The sequence below is a fragment of the Pseudorca crassidens genome, chromosome 12, assembly GCF_039906515.1.
Source record: "Pseudorca crassidens isolate mPseCra1 chromosome 12, mPseCra1.hap1, whole genome shotgun sequence".
NCBI classification, from domain to species: domain Eukaryota; kingdom Metazoa; phylum Chordata; class Mammalia; order Artiodactyla; family Delphinidae; genus Pseudorca; species Pseudorca crassidens.
The window spans coordinates 83,671,774-83,695,663 of NC_090307.1; the positions used below are offsets into that span (position 1 = coordinate 83,671,774).

General features: G+C 37.9%; 1 protein-coding gene across 2 annotated transcripts in view; it reads right to left on the bottom strand.

Moving 5' to 3' along the window:
* Positions 1 to 23,890, bottom strand: part of ATP2A2 (ATPase sarcoplasmic/endoplasmic reticulum Ca2+ transporting 2) — a 61,138-nt gene that overhangs the window by 36,351 nt on the left and 897 nt on the right. For both annotated transcript variants that reach the window (XR_010933362.1, XM_067700885.1), the window contains exons 2-5: positions 23,355 to 23,372; positions 23,187 to 23,269; positions 15,644 to 15,748; positions 10,944 to 11,082 (exon numbers count right to left, since the gene is read on the bottom strand). Coding sequence is in view for 1 of the 2 variants with exons in the window: in XM_067700885.1 (XP_067556986.1) it covers positions 10,944 to 11,082; positions 15,644 to 15,748; positions 23,187 to 23,269; positions 23,355 to 23,372 (345 nt within the window). In the remaining variant the exon portion in view is untranslated. The remainder of the gene's footprint in view (positions 1 to 10,943; positions 11,083 to 15,643; positions 15,749 to 23,186; positions 23,270 to 23,354; positions 23,373 to 23,890) is intronic.

The window sequence follows — 23,890 nt, forward strand, 5'->3', positions numbered from 1 at the left end:
ATACCATGTCTTTCTTCTAATTTTCCCCAAATCTTAATCACACTGATAAGGATTGGAAAGGCTGGCACTTATTGGTACTGTGACTATCACTGAGTCAGAGGGAGAGGGGAGAAGGGGAGGAGATGATTATAGGAAATGAGGAAATGCCAGCTCCATGAAATTCAGGTCAGCCTTCAAGATCAACTGGTCCATCATGATCTGATGATTGGGGAGATCTTTCCAAGTTCTTCATTTCTCATTGTTCTTAACGTCTTAGCTACTCTCACAGTGATGAATAAAGGGCTCTAGGTCTCAAAACCCTCCGCTTCTAATACATCCATGCTGATTTCTTTCGTTTTTCCCACGCTGATTTCTGTTTTAGACTATTTGCTGTTCTGCTTATATACAAGTTCTTAAGACTAAGAACTTATATCTCTACACAAAGAGATATAACTTACGGGAGCAACTAAAATAATGATTTCTACTGTTATTTGGTTACAGATGGCTTAGATCTACATCTCTAACTAGCCTTGTTCTCCCATCCTTCTTGTTGTGAAACAACTGCATATGGGGGAAAAGGCAAAAGACAACAAACCTTATTTGGTCATGTATCTTTGCTTCTATTTCTCTGAGCTGTGTTTAATCATTCTAGGAACAGGTGAAAACTGTTTATTCTAACAATATTCCAACACTATGTAAATTGCTTCATCAGACAATATTTTACTAACTAGACTGTTTAACTGTAATCGACTTCTCCCATTTTACTGAGATATAAACCAGCTGTAACACTGTAAGTTTAGGGTGTAAAACATCTGATATATACATACAATGTGAAATTACTACAATCAGTTAATATCCATCACCTCACAGTTACAATTTTTTCCTTATGATGAGAACTTAAGATCTATTCTTAGCAACTTTCATATATGCACTACAGTTCTGTTACCTATAGTCATCATGCTGTACATTACATCCCAGAACACATTTGTCTTAAAACTGGAATTTGTACCTTCTGACCACCTTCACCCAATTCCCCCACTCCCCGCCCCTGGCAACCACCAATCTGATATACGTTTCTATGAGTTTGCTTTTTAAAAGATTTACATGTAAGTGAGATTACACAGTACTTGCCTTTCTCTGACTTATTTCACTTAAGATCCATCCATGTTGTTGCAAACAGCAGGATTTCCTTCATTTTTATGGCTGAATAATATTCTAGAGAGTGTGTGTGTACACACACCATTTTCTTTATCCATTTATCCGTTGATGGATACTTAGGTTTTTACCATGTTTTTCCTATTATACACAAATGCTACAATGAACATAAGGGTGCAGACCTCTTAAGGAGAGCGATTTCATGTCTTCTGAATATATACTCCAGAAGTGGAATTGCTGGATTATATAGTATATAGCCATACCTTGCAGACACTGTGGGTTCAATTCCAGACAACCACAAAAGCAAATACTACAATAAAGAGAGCCACATGGAAGATTTTACACTATACTGTACTCTATTAAGTGTGCAATAGCATTGTCTAAAAAAAAATGTACATATGTTAATTTAAAAAGACTTAATCACTTAAAAAAAGCTAATCACCTGAGCCCTCAGTAAGTCAATCTTTTTGCAATAGTAACATCAAAGATCACAGATCATAAAAATATAATAATAAAAAGTTGAAATATTTGCAAAAAATGCAGTATCTGCAAAGCACAATAAAGAGAAGCACAGTAAAACTGGGTATGCTTGTAACTTCATTTTTTAAAACCAAACAGCTAGAATCTTGGGGTGGATTTCTAGGGAGAAGGGCAAAAGAATCCCCTGAAATTGCATACAAGATTTTGAATACATGTATTTGGGGAAAGAGTCCATAGATTTCATTAATTTTTAGAGGACGTGTGATCTAGAAATGATTAAGAACTACTGCTGTAGACTTCCCTGGTGGCACAGTGGTTAAGAATCTGCCTGCCAATGCAGGCAACACAGGTTCAAGCCCTGGTCCAGGAAGATCCCACATACCGCAGAGCAACTAAGCCCGTGCGCCACAACTACTGAGCCTGTGCACCAAAACTACTGAAGCCCATGAGCCCTAGAGCCCGTGCTCTGCAACAAGAGAAATCACCACAATGAGAAGCCCACGCACCGCAACAAAGGGTAGACCCCGCTCACCACAACTAGAGAAAAGCTCACGCCCAGCAACAAAGACCCAACGCAGGCCAAAAAAAAAAAAAAAAAAAAAAAAAACAAACACACTAAAAACAGCCCTTGAAGGACTTCCCTGGTGGCAGAGTGGTAAGACTCCGCGCTCCCAATGCAGGGGGCCTGGGTCTGATCCCTACTCAGGGAACTAGATCCCACATGCATGCCACAACTAAGAGTTTGCATACCACAACCAAGGAACCCACCTGCTGCAACTAAGACCTGGCACAACCTAAGTAAATGACAAAAAAATAAAATAAAAATAAATATAAAAACAGCCCTTGAGCCAGGGATGATTTTCATTTTTAAAGTCTTATTTAAAAAAAAATTTCCCCCCCCCTACAGAGACTGTTTGGGACCACAAAAGCCAAAATATTTACTAGGTAGCTCCGTTAAAAAAAGTTTGCCAAACCCTCTGCTCTACAGCACAGAATTAACTTTTCTGATATTTGTGTTAGGGAGCTCAACAGGTATGGATTAAGTGTTTGCTGACCGTTCAGTCAGGCTTCTCCTATCCTTCTTTCTAAAAGCAAAAGAAAAAAAGGCTCATGGCCCCAGCTAAATGAATAAGGCTACATTATCTGAATCATACATCTTTTGAGCCAGAAAGCTCCTTAAGAGGCTACTCCAATTACCCAGTTTTGTAGAGATTAGGTTAATTTACTTTGTCCTGTGTCATATGGAATTAGGATAATAACACAGGTTCTTACATGAATCAGTCATCTTTCTATTTTACAACTTTATCTTTTCTTTACCTCAAATGCTTGGAAATGCCACTTCATACATGTTACTAAATTTCATTACTGCAAGCTATCAAAAGTGAAACTTTTCTTCCCTTAAATAATTACCAAGTTTAAGAATTATTCTTTTCATTTAAAAAATCCTGAAATTAAAAAAAAAAAAAAAATCCTGAAATTGCTGGCACTACTGCTGAATATTTATTCTTCATTTTAGGAAATATAAAATCAACTTCTCCAGAACCTAAATAAAGCAAAAGCAGTTTTATGTTGAGACTCATTTCTATCACCTACATAATCTTAAAATATGATTTATTCCAGAGTATACTACAGGACAGAAGTCATCTGAGGATATTTATGTCCTTGTGCTATTTATCAACTCTGGATTACCAAGATACAAGAAGTTTGTTTTAAACAACTCTGAAGGGACTTCCCTGGTGGCACAGCGGTTAAGCATCCGCCTGTCAATGCAGGAGACACGGGTTCGAGCCCTTGTCCGGTAAGATCCCACATGCCGCGAAGCAACTAAGCCCATGCGCCACAGCTACTGAGCCTGCACTCTAGAGCCCACAAGCCACAATTACTGAAGCCTGTGCTCCTAGAGCCCATGCTCTGCAACAAGAGAAGCCACCGCAATGAGAAGCCCACGCACTGCAACGAACAGTAACCCCTGCTCACTGCAACTAGAGAAAGCCCGCGCACAGCAACGAAGACCCAACACACCCAAAAATAAATTAAAAAAAAAAAAAAGCTGAGAAGTCAGTAATACCCCTCCCATGCAAATACTGAAACCTCCCCAAATTCTAAAGTTAAAGAGTTTCATGACTATCATAGCTCGATTCACCTTGATAATATTGGCAGATAATACAGAACGCTTAAACACTGATGTTCATTTCTCATAAAATTATACCTGATTTTATTACTTTTTTTTTTTTTTTGCGGTACACGGGCCTCTCTCACTGTTGTGGCCTCTCCCGTTGCGGAGCACAGGCTCCGGACGCACAGGCTCAGCGGCCATGGCTCACGGGCCCAGCCGCTCCGCGGCATGTGGGATCTTCCCGGACCGGGGCACGAACCCATGTCCCCTGCATCGGCAGGCAGACTCGCAACCACTGCACCACCAGGGAAGCCCCTGATTTTATTACTTTTGGTTTCCATCCGTCAGAGAAATATTTTCCTGGCATTAAGATAAAACAAAATTATTGTGGCTTCAGAAGATGAACACATGGGTAACTGTCTCCATATTTATACTTGCCAAATCAATTTTATTTGGTTCCTGTATTCTAGATAGTTATAAGTATACGTATGGTTTTGCTATGCACGCTTACACAATGTCTTCCTGGAAAGGTTATTAGTTGGTATAGCAACATCTAAAATATAATTCCCTTAAACCCCCTCCATCTCCCCCTCAAAAAGCCACCCAGTCTTCAGAAAGTTCAGCAGAACCATCCTATCAGATGTCTTCCAGAAGCTAGCAAAAAGAAGTTTATCATCTGAAGTTAGGAGATGATTCTTACATCCAAACAATGACTACAAAAAGGTCTCTTTCTTTCGGCAAATATCAAAAAAGCAACTCCATGCTCACTTTCATCTTCAAAACAGTTCACAGTATTCTCCAGTTTTTCAATTCACCAGAAAGAACCCTCACACTCAATTTCATAATTTAAGTAATAGTATAAAAGTTACCATGTCTAAAAGCACAATTCATGCCATTTATCCCTTCAGGCCATGCAAGACTTTGACAAGAAATAATTTAGATCTACATTTAGAATTGAAGTTCATTTCTACAGTTTTACAGAACTGAATTATTGGGCTAAATGCCAAATTGCAGGGTCAACTACATTACTAATCCTAATAAAAGTAGAAGTTAAAAAGCCTCAACGTGTATAGAATTAAAAGTCTGAATAAAATAAATACCTATTTATCTGGCCCAGGTCAAGCAGTCACAATATGTTTTCCCAAAATGTTCCATATAATTCACTTAAATGCCTTAGGATTACATCTTTCCCAGTTCAGTGACCCACTGGTCCTAGTAGTCTAGCAAAACTAACCATTTCTAATTTGATCTAAATACATAACCACCATGAAAAGTCACCAGAACAGACCAAACAAGAGTATACTGACAACCTAAAAATTAGAATTGTGATCAGGCATCCTCGACATGATAAAGGGCATCTATAAAACCCACAGCTAACATCATACTTCATGGTAAAAGACTGAATGCTTTTCCCCTAAGACCAGGAACAAGACAAGGATTTCTACTCTTGCCACTTCTTTTCAACATTCTACTGGAGAGTCTAGCCAGGGTAATTAGACAAGAAAAAGAAAAGGCACCCAGGCTGAAAAGACAAAAATATTTGTTTTCAGATGACATGGTCTTATATAGAGAAAATCTTAAGGAACCCCTGAAAAACTATTAGAATAGAAGAGTCTACCAAGATTGCAAGGTACAATATCAGTACACAAAAATCAACTGTGTTTCTATACACTAGCAAAGAACAATCTGAAAATGAAATTAAGAAAACTATTCCAATTACAAATAGCTCCCCCGCAAAAAACGAACAAAAAACGATAAAATACTTAGGAATAAACTTAACAAAAGTAGTACAAGACTTGAATGCTGAAAACAGAGTGTTAAAAGAAACGAGACCTAAATAAACATAAAGACACCCCATGGTCATGGATCAGAAGATTTAATATTCCCCAAACTGAGCTACAGAGTCAACATTATTCTTATCAAAATCTATGCAGGGTTTTGGGGCAGAAATTAACAAGCTAAACTTAAAATGTATATGGAAATGCAAGGGACTCAGAACACCCAAAATAACCTAGAAAAACAACAAAGCCAGGGGACTCAAATTTAGTGATTTCAAAACTTACTACAAAGCTACAGTAATCAAGACAGTGTGGTACTGGCATGAGGAAAGACATACAGATCAATGGAATAATAGTCAATTTGCAGTGGAAAATGAAGTCAATTGATTTTTGACGAGTGTCAGGACAATTCAATGAAGAAGTCTTTTCAACAAATGGTGCTGATACTACTGGATATCCAAATGCAAAAAAAATCAAGTTGGACACCTACCTCACACCATATACAAAATCTTGGTGACATGAGATCACAGAATAGCTTCTTAGATATGACACCAAAAGCACAAGCAATGAAAGAAAAAAAAAGACAAATAGGACTCTATCAAATTAAAAACTTTTATGCTACAAAGGACACTGTCAAGTAAAAAAGACACCTACAGAACGGGAAAAAAAATTTTCAAACCCTATCTGATAAGCCAGGATATGTAAAGAACTCTTACAACTCAACATTAAAAAGACAGCCCAACTAAACCCAATGGATTTAGACAGTTCTCAAAGATGACATACTAATTAAAAATAAGCACATGAAAAGATGCTCAATATCATTAGGAAATTAGGGAAGTACAAATTAAAATCACAATGAGATAACACTTCAAGGCTAAAATTTAAAAAAAGACAAGTGTTGATGAGGATGTGGAGAAACTGGAACCTATATACATCGCTGATGGAATGTAAAATGATGAAATCACTTTGGAAAACAGTTGGGAAGTTCCTCAAAATGTTAAACTTTGAGTCACCGTAAGCTCCAGCAATTCCATGTCTAGGTATATATCTAAGAGAGTGAAAGCATATGTTCACACAAAAATTGTACTTGAATGTTCACAGTAGCGTAATAGCCAGAAAGGAGAAAGCCACTCAAACACTCATGAACTGATGAATGAATAAACAAAATGTGGCATACCTAAACAATGGAATATTATTGAGCCATAAAGAATACAGTATACACATGAATGAACTATATGATACATGCTACAACATAAATGAATCCTGAGAACAATATACTAAGTGAAAGAAGCCAGTCTAAAAAGGGCATTTATTGTATGATTCCATTTATATACAATATCCAGAATAAGCAAATCCCTAAAAAAAAATTGTGGTTGCCAGGGACTGGGGAAAGAAGGGCAGAGGAAGTGATTGCTAATGGATATAGGGTTTTCTTTTTGGAGGAAGATGTTCTGAAATTAGACAGTGGTTATGACTGTAGAACTCTGAATATACTAAAAAACACTTAATTACACACTTTAAAGGAGTGAATATTAATTATGGCATGTGAATTATATCTCAATAAAGCTGTTTTTAAAAGATTATAAACTAGGCCTCCAACAAATTGATATATGAAATATGTACACATTCACTAAGGATACTGTATATTCTCTAGCAAATTAACTACAGTTGAAGATAGAAGCAATAAACCACAAAGACTCAGTTTCAATTGTAAAATATGACTAACAGTATGCACCCCATAGAGTGGTTGATGGTTAAAAACCAAGCACTAGCAAGTTTATCACTATATCTGGCACACACTTCAAGCTTTGTTATTACTGAACTTAAGCACAGAGACTTCAAATTATCTATTCTGCACAGAAGCTGCACAATAAGCAGGTTTACATTAGCTAAACCTACTCCATACTTCCGATTTCAAGTTTCATTTATTACTCACTGAGCGCTTGTTACATGCTCAGCAAGATTACAATGATCAGTGTGACACACGTCTGCTCGTTGCCTAGTAGTATGACAATAGTGTTTAATAAAATGTTCATATCTATCTAAAACTAGTTGCTCGTATCTATCTAAAACTAGTTACCACCTCTGTTCAGCATTCCTCAGAATGGTCAAAATTCAAAAAATAATACTATACAAGAGCCCAATGTCCAAGCATTGCATATGCTTTTAGCAATTAGTATACAGTGGGGGAAGAGTCGGAGGAAAAAAGTGTTAACTATCAGGACCTGTTAGACTCCTCACAAAGGATTCAAAAACAGGTGAAATCGGAATAGGGTTGAGAATGTGTACTGCTTAGAACAATTACTATTGGTAATAAGTAGATTCACCTAAGATGAGGAATTTAAACTCATGTTTTAATATTTTTTTTGAATATTAAAAGAAAGGCAGTGGGGCTTCCCTGGTGGTGCAGTGGTTGGGAATCTGCCTGCCAATGCAGGTGACACGGGTTCGAGCCCTGGTCTGAGAAGATCCCACGAGCCACAGAGCAACCAAGCCTGTGCACCACAACTACTGAGCCTGCACTCTAGAGCCCACGCACCACAACCACTGAAGCCTGCGCACCTAGAGCCTGTGCTCTGCAATGAGAAGCCCGCGCACTGCAATGAAGAGTAACCCCTGCTAGCCACAACTAGAGAAAGCCCGAGCGCAGCAACAAAGACCCAACTCAGCCAAAAAAAAAAAAAAAGAGTCCTGCATGGCTAGAGCATAGGGAGTTGCATAAGATGAAATCACAGAAGCAAGCAGGAGCTATACAATGCAAGGTCATTTAGGGTCAAAGAAAAAAATTTATATTTCTGGTGCAAGAGAGAAGCCACTTAAGTGTTTTAGCAAGTGAATAAACATGACCTTTAGGAAACTGGCTTCTGTGTGGAAAGAAAACAGTAAAGGAAGGCAGAGGCTCGTTAGGACACAATGACAATGTCAGTGTGAGGTGATGGTGGGACTGGTGTGGTGACTGAGGAAAAAGTAGTAAACAAATTTGGGTGTGTTTTGGAGACAGAATCAACTGGTCTTAGAGACAGAATAAAAGAGGAAAGAATCAAGATGATTCCCAAGTTTCTCTCAGTTAACTAGTTGGTAAGAGTGACTTACTGAGACAGGAAAGACTGGAGAGAACCAGAATTCAGAGAAAAGAGAAACCAAAATCACCTCCACTGAAGAGAAGCTGGTCTTAGTTTATTCCTTCAAAAGGGAAGATGATGCTTTGAGGATCAAGGTTACAGTTTCCTCTGACGCTGTAAACCACTGCCATCTACTGATGCAAACCAAGGATAAACACTTTGGGGGTGATTTCTCTAAGTTTTCAGATACATTGAATATACTGAAATAGCTTAAGTAGCACAAAAAATTCTTACAATATCTTAATTTGACAGGCTGAAAGTATATTACCAGACTAAGCTGGAGAACTGGAAAACATACAAAGTCAAAAAGAATCTTGTGCAATATTTAGGTGACCTGCAAGTGCACTGACCACATATATATTTGTGGAAAGACAAACTATCTTCCTCTAATGTTTCCTTCCTCAGTTACTAGCACCATCACCACCCGGGCACCTAAACTAGATATCCTGCCAGTATCTTTGATGCCACACCCTACTTCACATCCACCCCAATATCTATTAAGTTATCAAAACCTGTTGCTTGGCACCTAAACCTGAGGCTCACTTTTCAAACTATACATGGCTGTAATTCCTTGCCCAAGGGAGATTCAGAGTTAATACTTTGGGTTGAGACCTGGTAAAAACTTTTAAGGAGGGTCCCCAGATAATTCTGATGTGCACCCTTGCTTTAAAACTCCTACTTATAAACTCAAAATCTTCCCCTCATTATTCTTAATGCTACAGCCTTCGTTATTGTTTGCTCTCATTAACCCTTACCTATCTCCAGCCTTCCCATTCTGACCTACTTCCTACATCACCACCAGAATTCCCTAAGTCATATTTTTGCTGTAAAATCCATGGTGACAAAATGGTTAAATCTAAATAAGGTCTACAGATTAAAAAAACTGATACAATACTGTTATCTACTTTCAGTAGTTAACTAGAATCATATTAAAAGAATGCTCTAAATTTTATAAAATAATCACTCAAGTATTTAGGAGTAAAGAGGCATCATTTCTGCAACTTACTCTCAAACAGTTCAGACAAAAATGTGTGAATGTATAGATACAGACTGAAAGAGGATAATGCACATGTGATAACAAACATTTGGAGAATCTGGGTAAAAGCTAAATGGGAACTCTTACTAGTCTTGCAACTTTTAAGTCTGAAATTGTGTCAAAATTAAGTTTAAAAAATCCACTGGCCAAAACACTTCATTCTGAGTTGTACTTTTGTTAACACTATTAAGCAAGCTGTTAGGTCATTTATACAAATTTTGCTGTCCTAAGTAATCAACGTGTGGGTACACAGGCAACACTATTCTTTTACTGGAAGACCTATGACAAGGTAATTTACTTTTGTTTTTCTTCTGTTTTTCGGCTGCGCCAGGCAGCATGCGGGATCTAGTTTCCCTAACCAGGGATCAAACCCGGGCCCCCTGCATTGAGAGGGCAGAGTCTTAACCACTGGACCACCAGGGAAGTCCCGGTAATTTACTTTCAAAGACCAAAACTGCAGAGCACAGGCCAGGAGACTCAGCACTGAATTCTCATTACAATGAGTAAGACAAAGCACAATTTCCCCACAAGTCAGTGTAAAGGTGTTACTATGAGACAATTCACAAAAAGAAAACAAGTATTCTGAGCTCAGGAGGGTGTGAAAAACCACAATGATTTGAATAACCCAATGTAATAATTCCCCAGCAAAAAGATTACACAGTTCTGATTGGCTCCAGGGGCATTTGGGTTGCCTGAAAACATGGCATTGACCTATAGGAAAGAGGACCTTTTTGAGATCTGTGTAGAGCTCTGGCATTGCAGTGGATTCACTAACTCTTTAAAGCCCAAACCTAGATCCCCGGCTCAGTGTTATGTCAAAGTATTCTTAAGTAGAGCTTTTAAAGTCATGAGATTACCCTTAGCCATCAACTAGGTTTGATGGTTCCAAGATTGACCTATTTGTGCCAAGAACCAAAACAGGAAAAACTATGTAGCCATTAACTAGTATTCTACAAACTGCTCACTACAACTAACTGTCAAATCAAGATTAAGTTCATTATCTCACCTGCACTAGTGTTCCACAATGTACTAAAAGTAATAAGCACAATAATTCAAAACACCTTGTTTAAAAAAAAAAGATAAACACATCAACATGAAGGGAGGTGCCAAAACACTTTGAAAATTTTACAGAAAACCTGATTTGTTTGGATAGCACTAAAAATCTGTTAACGTAATTGATACACGAGCCTAACTTTTAAAACTCTTAAGTATGAGCCTTCAGAAAAGGACTGTATTCAGATATACAACCTAAAATAAAAATGACAAACTGAACTCACCAGCAATTTCTACAATATCACCAGGAACTATGTCTTTAGCTTTAATCCGCTGTACACTCTTCCTGTCTTGTCGATACACTTTGCCCATTTCAGGCTCATACTCCTTAAGGGCTTCGATTGCATTTTCAGCATTTCTTTCCTGTAAAAAAGAAAACAAAAGATAACAGTAGTAAATACAGCCTGCCACTGCCAAGTGTTTCTGGCCCTAGGAATCAAATTTTAGAGTTGTAAACTAAACTTAAAAAGAAAAAACACAGGAGATGCATATTAATGACATTTGTAATAAATGATTCACATCTTAAGGTAATAACATTAGGCCCTTATGATTTTGTATTAAAAATGAAAAAATAAGCACCCGAAGAAGGGTAAGGAGATAAAAATCAATGGAAAGAAGCAGTTATTAGAACCTGCTGTCCCTATGCACACTGGGCAACATGGCCCTCACCTTCAGCTTCACACACTCACATCATTAAATCAATCATGACCCCCATGAAAGGTGATGGTCTGGGGTTGGACTGCCCAGGCTCAACACAGGCTTTTGCATTCAAAAGCTATGTGACTGTGGATAATATGACATACAGCTTTATGGCCTACAAAACCAGGACACTAACAGTACCCACCCTCAAGGGTTGTGAGGATTTACAAGCTATGTGTAAAATGCTTAGATTGTGTTTTGGCACATAGTGAATGCTTTGAGTGATGAATTAAGAAAATCCAGTTACGTCTCACAAATTCTAAATCTCTCACCAGTACTAAAGACCAATAAGTGGCCGGAAGCACTGCCAGTCACATACCATATTTACCATAATATTATATATAAACATGTCAAGACTTAGTCACACACAATTTTTTTTTTTTTTTTGCAGTACGCGGGCCTCTCACTGTTGTGGCCTCTCCCATTGCGGAGCACAGGCTCTGGACGCGCAGGCTCAGCGGCCATGGCTCACGGGTCCAGCCACTCTGTGGCATGTGGGATCCTTCCTGACCGGGGCACGAACCCGTGTCCCCTGCATCGGCAGGCGGACTCTCAACCACTGCGCCACCAGGGAAGCCCGACACACAATTTTTATTTCCTAATTTCAAGATGAAAGATGCAGAATTAAAATGAGCCATGTTGAAAAAAAAAAAAAGCTAAGGGAAAGTTCCTTTGTGGGGCGGTGGGGGAGTATGTGTGAAATCTGCCTTTTCTCCTTTTAGAAAATAAGCAATTAGGACTTCCCTGGTGGCACAGTGGTTAAGAATCCGCTTGACAATGCAGGGGACACAGATTTGAGCCCTGGTCCGGAAAGATCCCACATGCCGTGGAGCAACTAAGCCCATGCGCCACAACTACTGAGCCTGCACTCTAGAGCCTGCAAGCCACAACTACTGAGCCCGTGTGCCACAACTATTGAAGCCCTCGTGCCTAGAGCCCGTGCTCTGCAACAAGAGGAGCCACTGCAATGAGAACCCACACTCCACAACGAAGAGTGCTCACTGCAACTAGAGAAAGTCCCCACACAGCAACGAAGACCCAACGCAGCCAAAAATAAATATAAAATTAATTAATTAAAAAAAAAAGAAAATAAGCCATTAGAAGGAGCAAATCTACAAAGCACATGCCCAGTTGAGGTTACTCAGTGGACAAAGGAAATAATTCTTTCATTTCTCTCACATCTTTGCTCTCCAACCTAAAGCTCTTCAGTTTAACATTTGGATAAAATTTATGCTCGATAACATGCAATCTGATTTTTCACACTGTGGTAAAAATTAAGTCCCCAAACCTGCTTAAAGAGAATTTAGATGACACAAAACTGAAAGCTAATGGCATGTGTCTAACTTTTTATGTATGCATTCCTGAGAAAGTACAGGAAACCTTAAATTTGGAAAGTTCATGATAAGAATAATTTAAATCCCAATCAGATCTGCTTGAAGAATGAGTCTATCTGTATCACCTTATAATTAACAGAAATACCAGCATATCTAACTCAAATTAATGTCACTGACTAAAAGGTCCTTCAGGTTAAGTTCAAATGTTACTGATACTGTAGAAAGAATAAATTCTGAGCATTGTTGCTATTCAATTATTCAACTTTGAAACTACTTTTTCCTCAGGATTTTCCCCCCTGAATTTATGAACTGTGGCAGTTTTATTTCTCCTTCCTCGAGGTCATGTCAGGTAGAGTTTAATTAGACTGACCAAAATTAAGATGTCCAGGAGCACTGTATTTTGCTTCTATTAAAAATCAGGGAGGGACTTCCCTGGTGGTCCAATGGTTAAGTCTTTGCTTTCCAATGCAGGGGGTGCAGGTTCGATCCCTGGTCAGGGAGCTAAGATCCCACATGCCTTGTGGCCAAAAAACCAAAACATAGAACAGAAGCAATACTGTAACAAATTCAATAAAGACTTTAAAAAAAATGTTCCACATTAAAAATCAGGGGGACTTCCCTGGTGGCTCAGTGGTTAAGCATCTGCCTGCCAATGCAGGGGACACAGGTTCTAGCCCTGGTCCAGGAAGATCCCACATACCACAGAGCAACTAAGCCCGTGCACCACAACTACTGGGCCTGCACTCTAGAGCCTGTGAGCCACAACTACTGAGCCCACCCGCCTAGAGCCCGTGCTCTGCAACAAGAGAAGCCACCGCACCTCAACAAAGAGTAGCCCCCACTCACCGCAACTAGAGAAAACCCGCGTGAAGCAACAGAGACCCAACACAGCCAAACATAAACAAATTTATTTAAAAAAAGCAAAAACAAACAAACAACAAAAAACAGGTCAGCTTGGGGAAAAACAAATATACCTAACTTACTATGAACAAAAACTTAGAAGACCTTCTAAGGTTTCCTTTGTTCTAAAAGTTACAACTCCTACCTCCTCCAGTCAAACCTAAATAGGTCTAAGTGTCATTCCTCAAACACACTTTGTACCTCTCTGCTCATGCCACCCCCTCTCTGGAATATTCTCCCCAGCTTCCACCCACAAAAGTCCTATTTCTTTATAGTTCCCCCAATTGCTTGTCAGCCTTCCTTGATGACACTGATCAGAAATACATGCCCCACCCCTCCCAAATACTACCTTACACTATAATTATAACTTTCATTACTTCCAGAAAAGCAAGAACCCTATAGTATTTATTGCTCATACCTTTCTGTATATTATGTAATAGGATATCCATCAAAAATATTACTGTTTTCTTTAAGCTAAGACATATCTAAAAGTCCTGTGAAAATTGCTGTAAAATTTTACTTTGGAGTTCAGATCAGCCTGACCCTGGATATAAATCCCAGATACTCTATGTATGTACTAACTGTATGGCCTTTGATAAGTCAATCACTCTGAACTTCTATGTCACATCTGTCCAATGGGAATATCATCTGCCTTACAAAATCACTCTAAGCATGAAATGGGAATATGTATGAGTTATCTACTATGTAACTGACATAAATTAATTTAAAAATGCATATTACTAACTTGAGAAGGACAATCTAATGCTATATATTGTTTCTTTTGCCTAAATTATTCACAAAAAGATCGTTTCTATTTAAATAAAAGCAATTTAAAAAAATCAAATGTAGCACAATTAAAAATTTCTTCTAAGTAGGCTTCCTTCTAAATGAGCTCACCACATAAAGGCCTTCATGTTTATTAATAAGATCAGAAGTTTACAATTCCAATAGGATTAAATATGTTTATAAGATGCTTCCACTTTAAGAATGACAGATACACTCTATTTTAGTCCTGAAAGAGGTGACTATATCTATCAAACATCTAAAAGATCAATACTTAAAAGATGAATGAGAGGGACTTCCCCGGTGGCACAGTGATTAAGAATCTGCCTGCCAATGCAGGGGACACGGATTCGATCCCTGGTCCAGGAAGATCCCACATGCCACCGAGTAACTAAGCCAGTGCGCCACAACTACTGAGCCTGCACTCTATAGCCCCCGAGCCACAACTACGGAAGCCTGCGCTCCGCAACAAGAGAAGCCACCGCACTGCAATGAAGAGTAGCCCCCGCTCACCGCAACTAGAGAAAGCCTGCACACAGCAAAGACGACCCAACACAGCCACAAATAAAAAGATGAATGTGAAATATTAGTCTGGGTTTGTTAAAATATATCAAAAACAAAAACCTAAAAGATCCATAGTCTTAAAAAAGTTAAATTCTCAAACTAGCTATCTGCAGAAGACCAATCATGCAAATATGGGGCAGACGTGTGATCCCGTTATGTTTCTATAGTAAAATCAGCTTCCATTCTGTGAATAAGAAAGGCCTGGGTACTGGGCAGTTAAGGGAAAATAGCCAGGAATATGCTCTGAAGGTAAAATTATTTAGGATTTAAACAATTTTTATAGCTAAATACACACGCGCGCGTGCGCGCGCGCACACACACACACACACACACACACACACCACCCCCCCCCCCCCAAGGAGAATAAAAGTTTTTCATAGGAAGCAGCTAGAAAATATAAAGAGAATACTAGTCGTCAAATTTTCTGGTTTTCCTTAAGTAGCTTCTTTATCCACTGTTCTTAATTCCATGCTACCATGAAGGATGAGCAATTTTAACAGCAAAGTATATATGCATGAGGTCTAAAATTTTGCCATTAAATAAATTAATAGATAAAAAACACATGTAGTTCCACAGATTGTTTTAACAGTTTAAATCACTTACGTAAATTACCAAAATTTTGCAATACAGGAAGTTTTGCTTACCTGCCATACACCCACAATTGCATTGGCTACTAATATAAGTAAAATCACAAAGGGTTCTACAAAAGCTGTAATTGTTTCTTCACCTTCTTCAAACCAAGCCAAAACCTAAAAGAGAAATGGCACGCGTTAGAACTGTAATGTGTTCTTACAACAAAAGTGGCTGGCATTAAAGGAATTATTATGATACATAAAATCTCTTTTCTTACCATCCTTAGAAACAAAAGGTAGCAAAATGTAATGACATAAACAACAAGCTTATATCTTGTTCCCAATAATTCTTAAGACTCAAAACTATAAACTTCTTAATAATACCCTTAAGAACTAATTTATTTTTTCATGTAATAATTGGTTTAAAATCCAAAACAAATACTTTTGGGGAACTAAATTCCATTCATTTTCTGTGTATATTTTTCAAAAGAAATAAAACAAATTCCTGATTTTGTTAAAGCAAAAGGCAATCATGAAACTTTGTTAATTTGGTTAATATTCACATCAAATAATACCTATGTGGCACAAATTCATAGTAAAAACAACTTAATCATTGACTCAAAATTAGAGTATATAAACTGCTAATGTCCCACGTATTTTCAGTGGTGTTGCTGAAGGTCATTACTGCAAGGTTGTTCTGCGATCAGGAATGTATTTTGAAGGTTATCCTCCATAGGATATCTAGTACAGGAACACAGCTCTTCAGAGATGACATAAATCCAAAAATGTTATACCTGGGCACAGAACACTGTCCCAAGAAAAATGAGCAGAGAATTAACTTCTAGCTCACACAAGCCACACTATACTTTCTAACTGAGCAACCCTAAGAAGAGAGAATCCAACACAATGAATCTTAAAATAAATAACATAGTAAAAGAGGCATCTAAATGGTTAAAAATTTAACAACCAATTTTTGTGGAAAACTGCCAATCCAAAAAGGATGTTAAAGGTATCTTATGATACAGTCTGGGAGGTAAGATTTGCCTTTGCCTTTTAACACTGCTTAAAATGTTTGTATATTCCACAATGAAATCTTTTCTTTAAAAGATCTATTCAGTAAACAATGAAAGCACTGTTTCTGATACTTTTTAATATTGTCAGATATGAGGTATGGCAATAATGAAGCCATCTGACGACTACATTTGTACCTAGTGGAATACTATAAAATGAGCTTTGACACAAACAGCAAACAACCAGAAAGATGATTAAGGTAAGACCCAACATGAATTTTTCAAGTAAATGAGGGTAACGATGAATTAACAACAAATATCAATTTGTTAGGCAGCTTTGCTCACCACTATACCACCAACAAAAGAAATATCGTATCAATTTGAGCAGGAAAAAAAACAGGAGACCCAAGGCCAGGTCCTGAAAGACGTCAATCACCACTGACAGCCAATGAACCAGGGCAAGCAGAACACCAGAATGAATATAAATTGTTCCTGCAAGCTTTCAGCTGGGCATTCCTGGTGTTAAGGCCAGGCCTAATGGCAGGATGAAAACTTCTCTAGGAAGTTATAAATTTTGATAGATGCAAGATCACAGCTGCTTTGATGCTAGCCTTTCAAACATTTGCCAAGGAGAGCTATCAGAAATAAGAAACTTAATTAGCTCTTGGGGGAGAAAAATTGCTCAACTTGAAGAGTAACTAGGACCTTTAGAAAAGGTCAGTGAGGCATTAGCAACTGTAAGATAAGCTTCACACCTTGTTAAATCGGGTATGAATTTCCCTCTTGGCAGCTAGGCGGGAGGAACAAACTTAAAGCAATATCCACATAAGCTGGAACAAAGGAAAAGACTAAAGAAAGCAAGCAGTGACAGGACTATCAAAGCAAACCTCTGCTTTTCAAGAAATGTGTGGTTCCTTTGCACAAGTGGTATTTATCCATAATGCAATAACCCTCATCTGTATTATGAAGTAGCATTTTCTTCCACTATGTGACTTTAAATGTTTATGTGTAAGAAACACAGGCATTCATAGTTATTTGAGGGTTCTGGACAATGTATAATTACTGCCTGATGAGAAACTAGTGGGCAAATCTCTTAGTGTGGAAGGGCAGTGCTGAACCTATTTAACACTGACAACTACCAATTTTCTAATATTTAAAAAAATATTTTGAAACCCACAAATAACCCAAAGAATTAAGTGCTACAACTCAAAATAAAGATGAACCGTATTTCATTTACTGCTAAGAATCAATCCAGTCAATCATGTTCAAACCACATGGTGCAGTCCTTCATGGTTTTGTTCTATTGAAAAGAAAACCTCTCTTGCGTAAATGGGAAGATGATGCTGACCGATGGAAGATCCCATGAGATGGGGAAGAGGGTAGTGAAGAGGGAAACTGGATGAGTGACAAATTACTATGTCTTATTAGCATTATAGTACAGTCAGTTCATAATTATGGTTACCAGAAGTTATACAAAATATACAGGGGGCAGAGAGAATGTTTCTAAAAAATCTTTATTGAGAACAGGTTGAATATAAAGGATTATCTGTTTGTATTTCCTTTTGTTGATTATTCTACCCCCAGGGGTCTAGAAGAGTCTCTGGTACATAGTTGATGCTCACTATATATTTACTGAATAAATGCATGAATAAACAAAACAAAATCTCATACAACGTCTAAGGTACAAGTCCCTACCTGGCAGTCTATGAACTTAAACATTAAGAGAGCAAAAAGGTAACCAACCTCATTAACAATATCAAAGGGAAGTGGAAGGAAAAGCTACTGCAGTATAATTTTAGGCATAGTGTTTCTTCTTCCTTTGCTTTGCACTATTAATACAGGAACAGTACTTCTGGGGCTTACAGTATCCAGCTACGGCAAGTTCAAAAGTTTCAAACTTGTCAATCCTATTCAAAGTAAACACTTGCTAGGTTACTTTATTTATTTTACTTTATTTATTTAATTCCCTGACCAGGGATCGAACCTGGGTCCTGGCAGTGAAAGCACAGAGTCCTAACCACTGGGAATTCCCTTGCTAGGTTACTTTAGACAGGGTAGGGTATCTTCTAATTGTTATATGGAAGACTGATCTCTGTATATCACCATAACTTCTGAGAGTACAGCCGAAAGATGCCAGAGAGCGGGGTTTAATGAATTAAGCAAATTTTAATCCAAAGTAAAAAGGGATGTTCTGGTATAAACTAGGAGACAGTCACGGTACCATGACTCAGTTATCTACACGTCAGGATAATGTGCAGAGCTCTTAACAAGAACTTAAGAAGAAAATGAGAGATCATAAGCACATTCTTAAGACTGAGGGTCTTAAAACATGTATCAGGTCTGCATTCCTCCTTGTATCCTTAGAAATTTGCAATGCCTTAGGGCACTCAAACATTTGTTCAATGAAGGAAAAAATTTACATCAAGAAATTTAAAAAGAGGAAACAAATAAGAAAGTATCACCAATAAGTGTTATAGCAATTTTCTGAAGTGAGAAACAAAAATTCTTTCAGCCATTATAAAAAGAATAGTATGAATTAGACTATAGATTCTCTTGTGAACCAGACATAAAGCTTATGTGAAAACACTCTTCAATAGTTTCAGATTTGAAAATACAATCTTATTTAAAAGAAAACAAAAAACCCCATACACATTCACCTTTCAAACCATATTTTAAAGACAGGCTCTAAATAAATTACTTAAACCAATCAGTAAACTGCCCATTTTGTCCTTCAAAATAATTAAAAGAAAACACAGGAAAAATTTAAAATCACTACATTATCAAATACTTCTTGAATATATCTTACTGAGAAAACAAGAGTAAACAAATTTCATGTATTTTGAAAATGCTACAACACAAACTCATCCAAATATTTGTTAACTCAAAAGCACTAACCTGGGACACTTCTCTAGTGGCGCAGTGCTTAAGAATCCGCCTACCAATGCAGGGGACACAGGTTCGAGCCCTGGTCCGGGAAGATCCCACATGCCGTGGAGCAACTAAGCCCGTGAGCCACAGCTACTGAGCCTGCACTCTAGAGCCCACGAGCCACAACTGCTGAGCCTGCGTGCTGCAACTATTGAAGCCCACACGCCTAGAGCCCGTGCTCTGCAACAAGAGAAGCCACCGTAATGGGAAGCCTGCGCACCACAACGAAGAGTAGCCCCCCGCTCGCTGCAACTAGAGAAAGCCCGCGCGCGCAGCAACAAAGACCCAACACAGCCAAAAATAAATAAATAAATAACAAATTAAGTAAGTAAGTAAAGAAAAGCAGCACTAACCTAGGTTCTAAAAGGAATTAAGAATCCCTTCAAAGGTTCCAGTAGGAAGAAAAGACAAATTATTCAAATGTAAATCAAAGTTGAGAAATGCCCTGGTCTAAGAAAGTTTTATTAGCATTTTAGGGTCAATCTAAGTAACTGAGATAGGGAAATGGGGGTGAAGGGTAGAGAAGCTTATGCAAATTGTGTTACCAGAGAGGACTTTATGATTCTGACAGATGAGACAAATATGGTCCTCAAGCTCACTTCCTTCAGGTTAACTGTCACCTTAGACACCTCTCCTGACCGCCCTATTTGAAAACTGCACTCCTTCCACAGGCTCCCCTATTCCGCCACCAACAACCATGTTATTTTTTCCCACAGCCCTATCTCCAATCCAACAGTTTATTATATATTTTACTTTTATCTGTCTCCACTAGAACGTCAGCTCCAGGTAAGAGACAGTGTATTTCGTTCCATGCTGTATCCCCAGTGTTTGTGCCATGTACCTAAGGTGCTCAATTCCTAACAAAGCAGGGAAGAGAGAAAAGAACAGGCATTCCAATTAAGCAACCATATGATGTGTTATATGAAGGGCAAAGCTGGTGACCAAGGGGAATGGAAAGAAAAAGTGAAAAGGATAGGAAGGTACTGAATGTCAAGTTAAGGAATTTCTAATGTTACTTCACATACAATGGGAGATATATAGCTCACTTCTTCCAACCCAAGTGACAAGTTAATTAAACTTTATCCCTACAGGTCACAAGTATAAAACATTAATGCTGTTTCTACTTTCTGCCAACGCAAAATATTAACTATGGTTAACAGTTTACTACTTAGATATTTGAAATATATCACTAAAGCCTAGTATTTCTTAACTTGAGCAGAACCTGATGATGTATCATATATAGATTATAAAAACTGCCTATCTGCTTCTCCATAAGAGCATGTATATTTTACCATTTTTCCTTTTAAACGAATAGGAATGAACTGACTACCACAAAAAACTCAGTGCTCTTTTCAAAGGTAAAGAAATGTGGAATGAAAAGGGTCAAGCATAATGTAGCAGTAGTGCTAATCCCACATGAAGAAAATCAACAAGTTTTATATCTGCAATTTCTTGATCAAACAAAACAAAGCAAATTAAGTTACAGTACTTCCTAAACAATAAATGTTTAAACTTTTCTGTTTAGCAACCCATAAAATAAAAATGTAACATAGTTCATTTCCTAAGCAATAACTCCATGTAGTTACCAAAAAGGTAACTCAAATTTCAACTCCAAAATATAGCTCTAAAAAGCTATAAAAAGCCAACATCCTACCTTACAACAAAATTAAAGCTTTTATTTAAAAACCCATTTGAGGGAATTCCCTGGCACTCCAGTGGTTAGGATTCGGGGCTTTCACTGCTGCGGCCGGGTTCATTCCCTGATCAGGGAACTACAGATACTGCAAGCTGTGCAGCACAGCCAAAAAATAAAATAATAATAATAATTTTAAAAAAACATTTGAAAATGCCCAGAAGATTTAAGCTCCTTACTTCAAAGTAAAACTCACATCATTATTTCAAAATATTAATATAAAGTCACTCAAACTGGCCACTCAAGAGATCCTATACAATCCAAATAGTCAATAGCTTGTCTACTGGAAATAAGGCCACCGATGTTACAACACTGCCTTAAATTACACACACAAAATAACGCAATAAAAATTTATTTTATCTCTTCTTGTATATAGCAGTTGATTAACTTCTAAGAGATCCCCGATGACCTTACTGAAGCCCAGTATTAAAACTACCAAGCTTGAGACTATTTTAAAATTATGTAGCCAGCTTAAACATAAACATTATACTACCTCAAACACATTATTTGTTTTGTTCCACGACAATGTATTGAAACTAATTAATCAAACAGCTCTATTCCTTTATCTGAATTGGTAAAGCAGCAGCCACTTACTGAAGAGGAATTTTTTTTAACCAAGAAAAACAGACACGTATAAGGTATGGAGTGACTAATTCAGGATGCTTAATGATTTGCTATGATACTCTCTTAATTTTATTCAATGAAAACCGTAGAAAACATTCGTGAGGAATTAATTATTAACAGCTACACATCACTTGGCTAACACGGCATGACATATTAAAGTTTCATGGCAGAATCTGCGTACAGAAACTCCAAAAAAGTTCACCTCTTGCCAAGTTTTTCCCTTCACCGAAAGTAAAGAAATGCCCACTGCTTCATGTATTTAGTTCTCAAAATAGCCCTCTAGGGTAAGGTTGTCAATAAAGACAGAGGTAGATCCCTGAGGCCTGCATGCTTACAAACACACAAAAATGAAATCTTGAAGCTGTGTCAAGTTTGCAAAGCCTGAAACAAGTTATCGCACTGAGTGAATTTCACTTCCCATCTTGGTTTTTATAAGAACAGAATACTGTACTTTAAGAACAAAAGGCATCTCATGCTGTTAGGATTAGGAACATCTGTGTCCTATTCATGACCATTTTTAGGAAAACTTCGAAGTCCAATGCCCAAGAAAAAAAATGCAATAAAAAAATCAATATTGAACACAAAAAAAATGTTAATAATAACCTAGAATTATCCTTTCCAACCCCCATCACCTTTCTTCTGCTGTTCTTTGCATTTCACCAGTTTCTTAGCAACCATACAGGACTCAAGCTGGTAAGCACATACAGAACATGAAAATTTTTTTTTTTTTCTTTTAAGATCTAGAACCAATTGTACTAAACCTTGTTCTCTCAACCTAGGAGCCACTCAAGACAGGGGTCCAATTTAGATAAATTTACCACCCTAAAGGTCAGTGACCAAATTTGGTCAACGGTGGTGCCATCACTGCCGTCATCATTCTTGTCACTGTCAGAAACAACTGTCACCTTGCCATTACCAGGAAGGGAGAGCAACTGGAATATTCCTTTTGTAAGTTCTATTTACAGACTACAAAGAGCCCAACATCATCTTAGAATGATCTTACACAACGGAAGAACCCAAAACAGAAAAGGCCTTCCAATAAAGAACTTTTTGATATTAAAAGCTGATAAACCACAAGAATTTATAAGACCCTGCCTGCCGCATTTGGGAACAATCTCTAACTGCACTGCCAATGTCAGACATCCATTTATTTTCTGTACGCGAATGGCTTCAAATGTTTTACTTATAAATTTAAAATACCTAGGGAATCACAAAAAAAAAACCCAAAAACCCCACACAAAACATGAAGAAACAGCTTAAATCTCCAAATATAATGTTCTCACTCAACAGACATTTGTTTCCTGGTTTTTCATCTACGGTATAGTCTCAACTTTTGGAAAGTAAATTTCTTTATACTTACAAAAGATATACATGCTGCCAACAATAAAATTCTAACTAGTAAGTCTTCAAACTGCTCAATCACAAGTTCCAGCAAGGTTTTTCCTGTTAGAAAGAAACATATCTGTTGTAAATGTCATCTTAAGATCAGCACACAAAGTGGGGGAAGAAACGTGTTAAGATTACTCACCTTCTTCAGCCGGTAACTCTGTAGAATGTAGAAATTCACCAGGCAACGTGTCAAGAGAGGGGAAAAAAAAACATTTTAGCACTCTGTCTTTACAAAAATTACTAAATTATCACTGCCTTTGAAAGACGCACCTAGATATATGAACATTCAACCATATTTAACAGAAACCATACCAAAATGGTACCTCAAGAAAATATGCAGTATTTGTTGTATTGATCTACTCCGAAACGTGAAATCTCATCACCACCTAAGTAAGTCTCCTGAAACAAGGAGTCATTTCAGCCCTGTCATCACTTCTGCCAGATGTGTAACTTTGGGTAGTACAAGAACGGTCAGAGGCATTCTCAACTACAACGCCTCATAAACCGGGTAGGGACGAGAAAATGTCTCGCAGGGCTCAACCCAGATGCAAGAGGCTCATCCCTCCCTCCGCCGGGGCCGGCTGCTGCTGGTGAGAAGTCGCGGAGCTAGCTGCGTGCGGGGAAGGTCAAGGGCTGGAGCCGCGAGGAAGTCGAGAGGAGGCGCAGACCCGACGC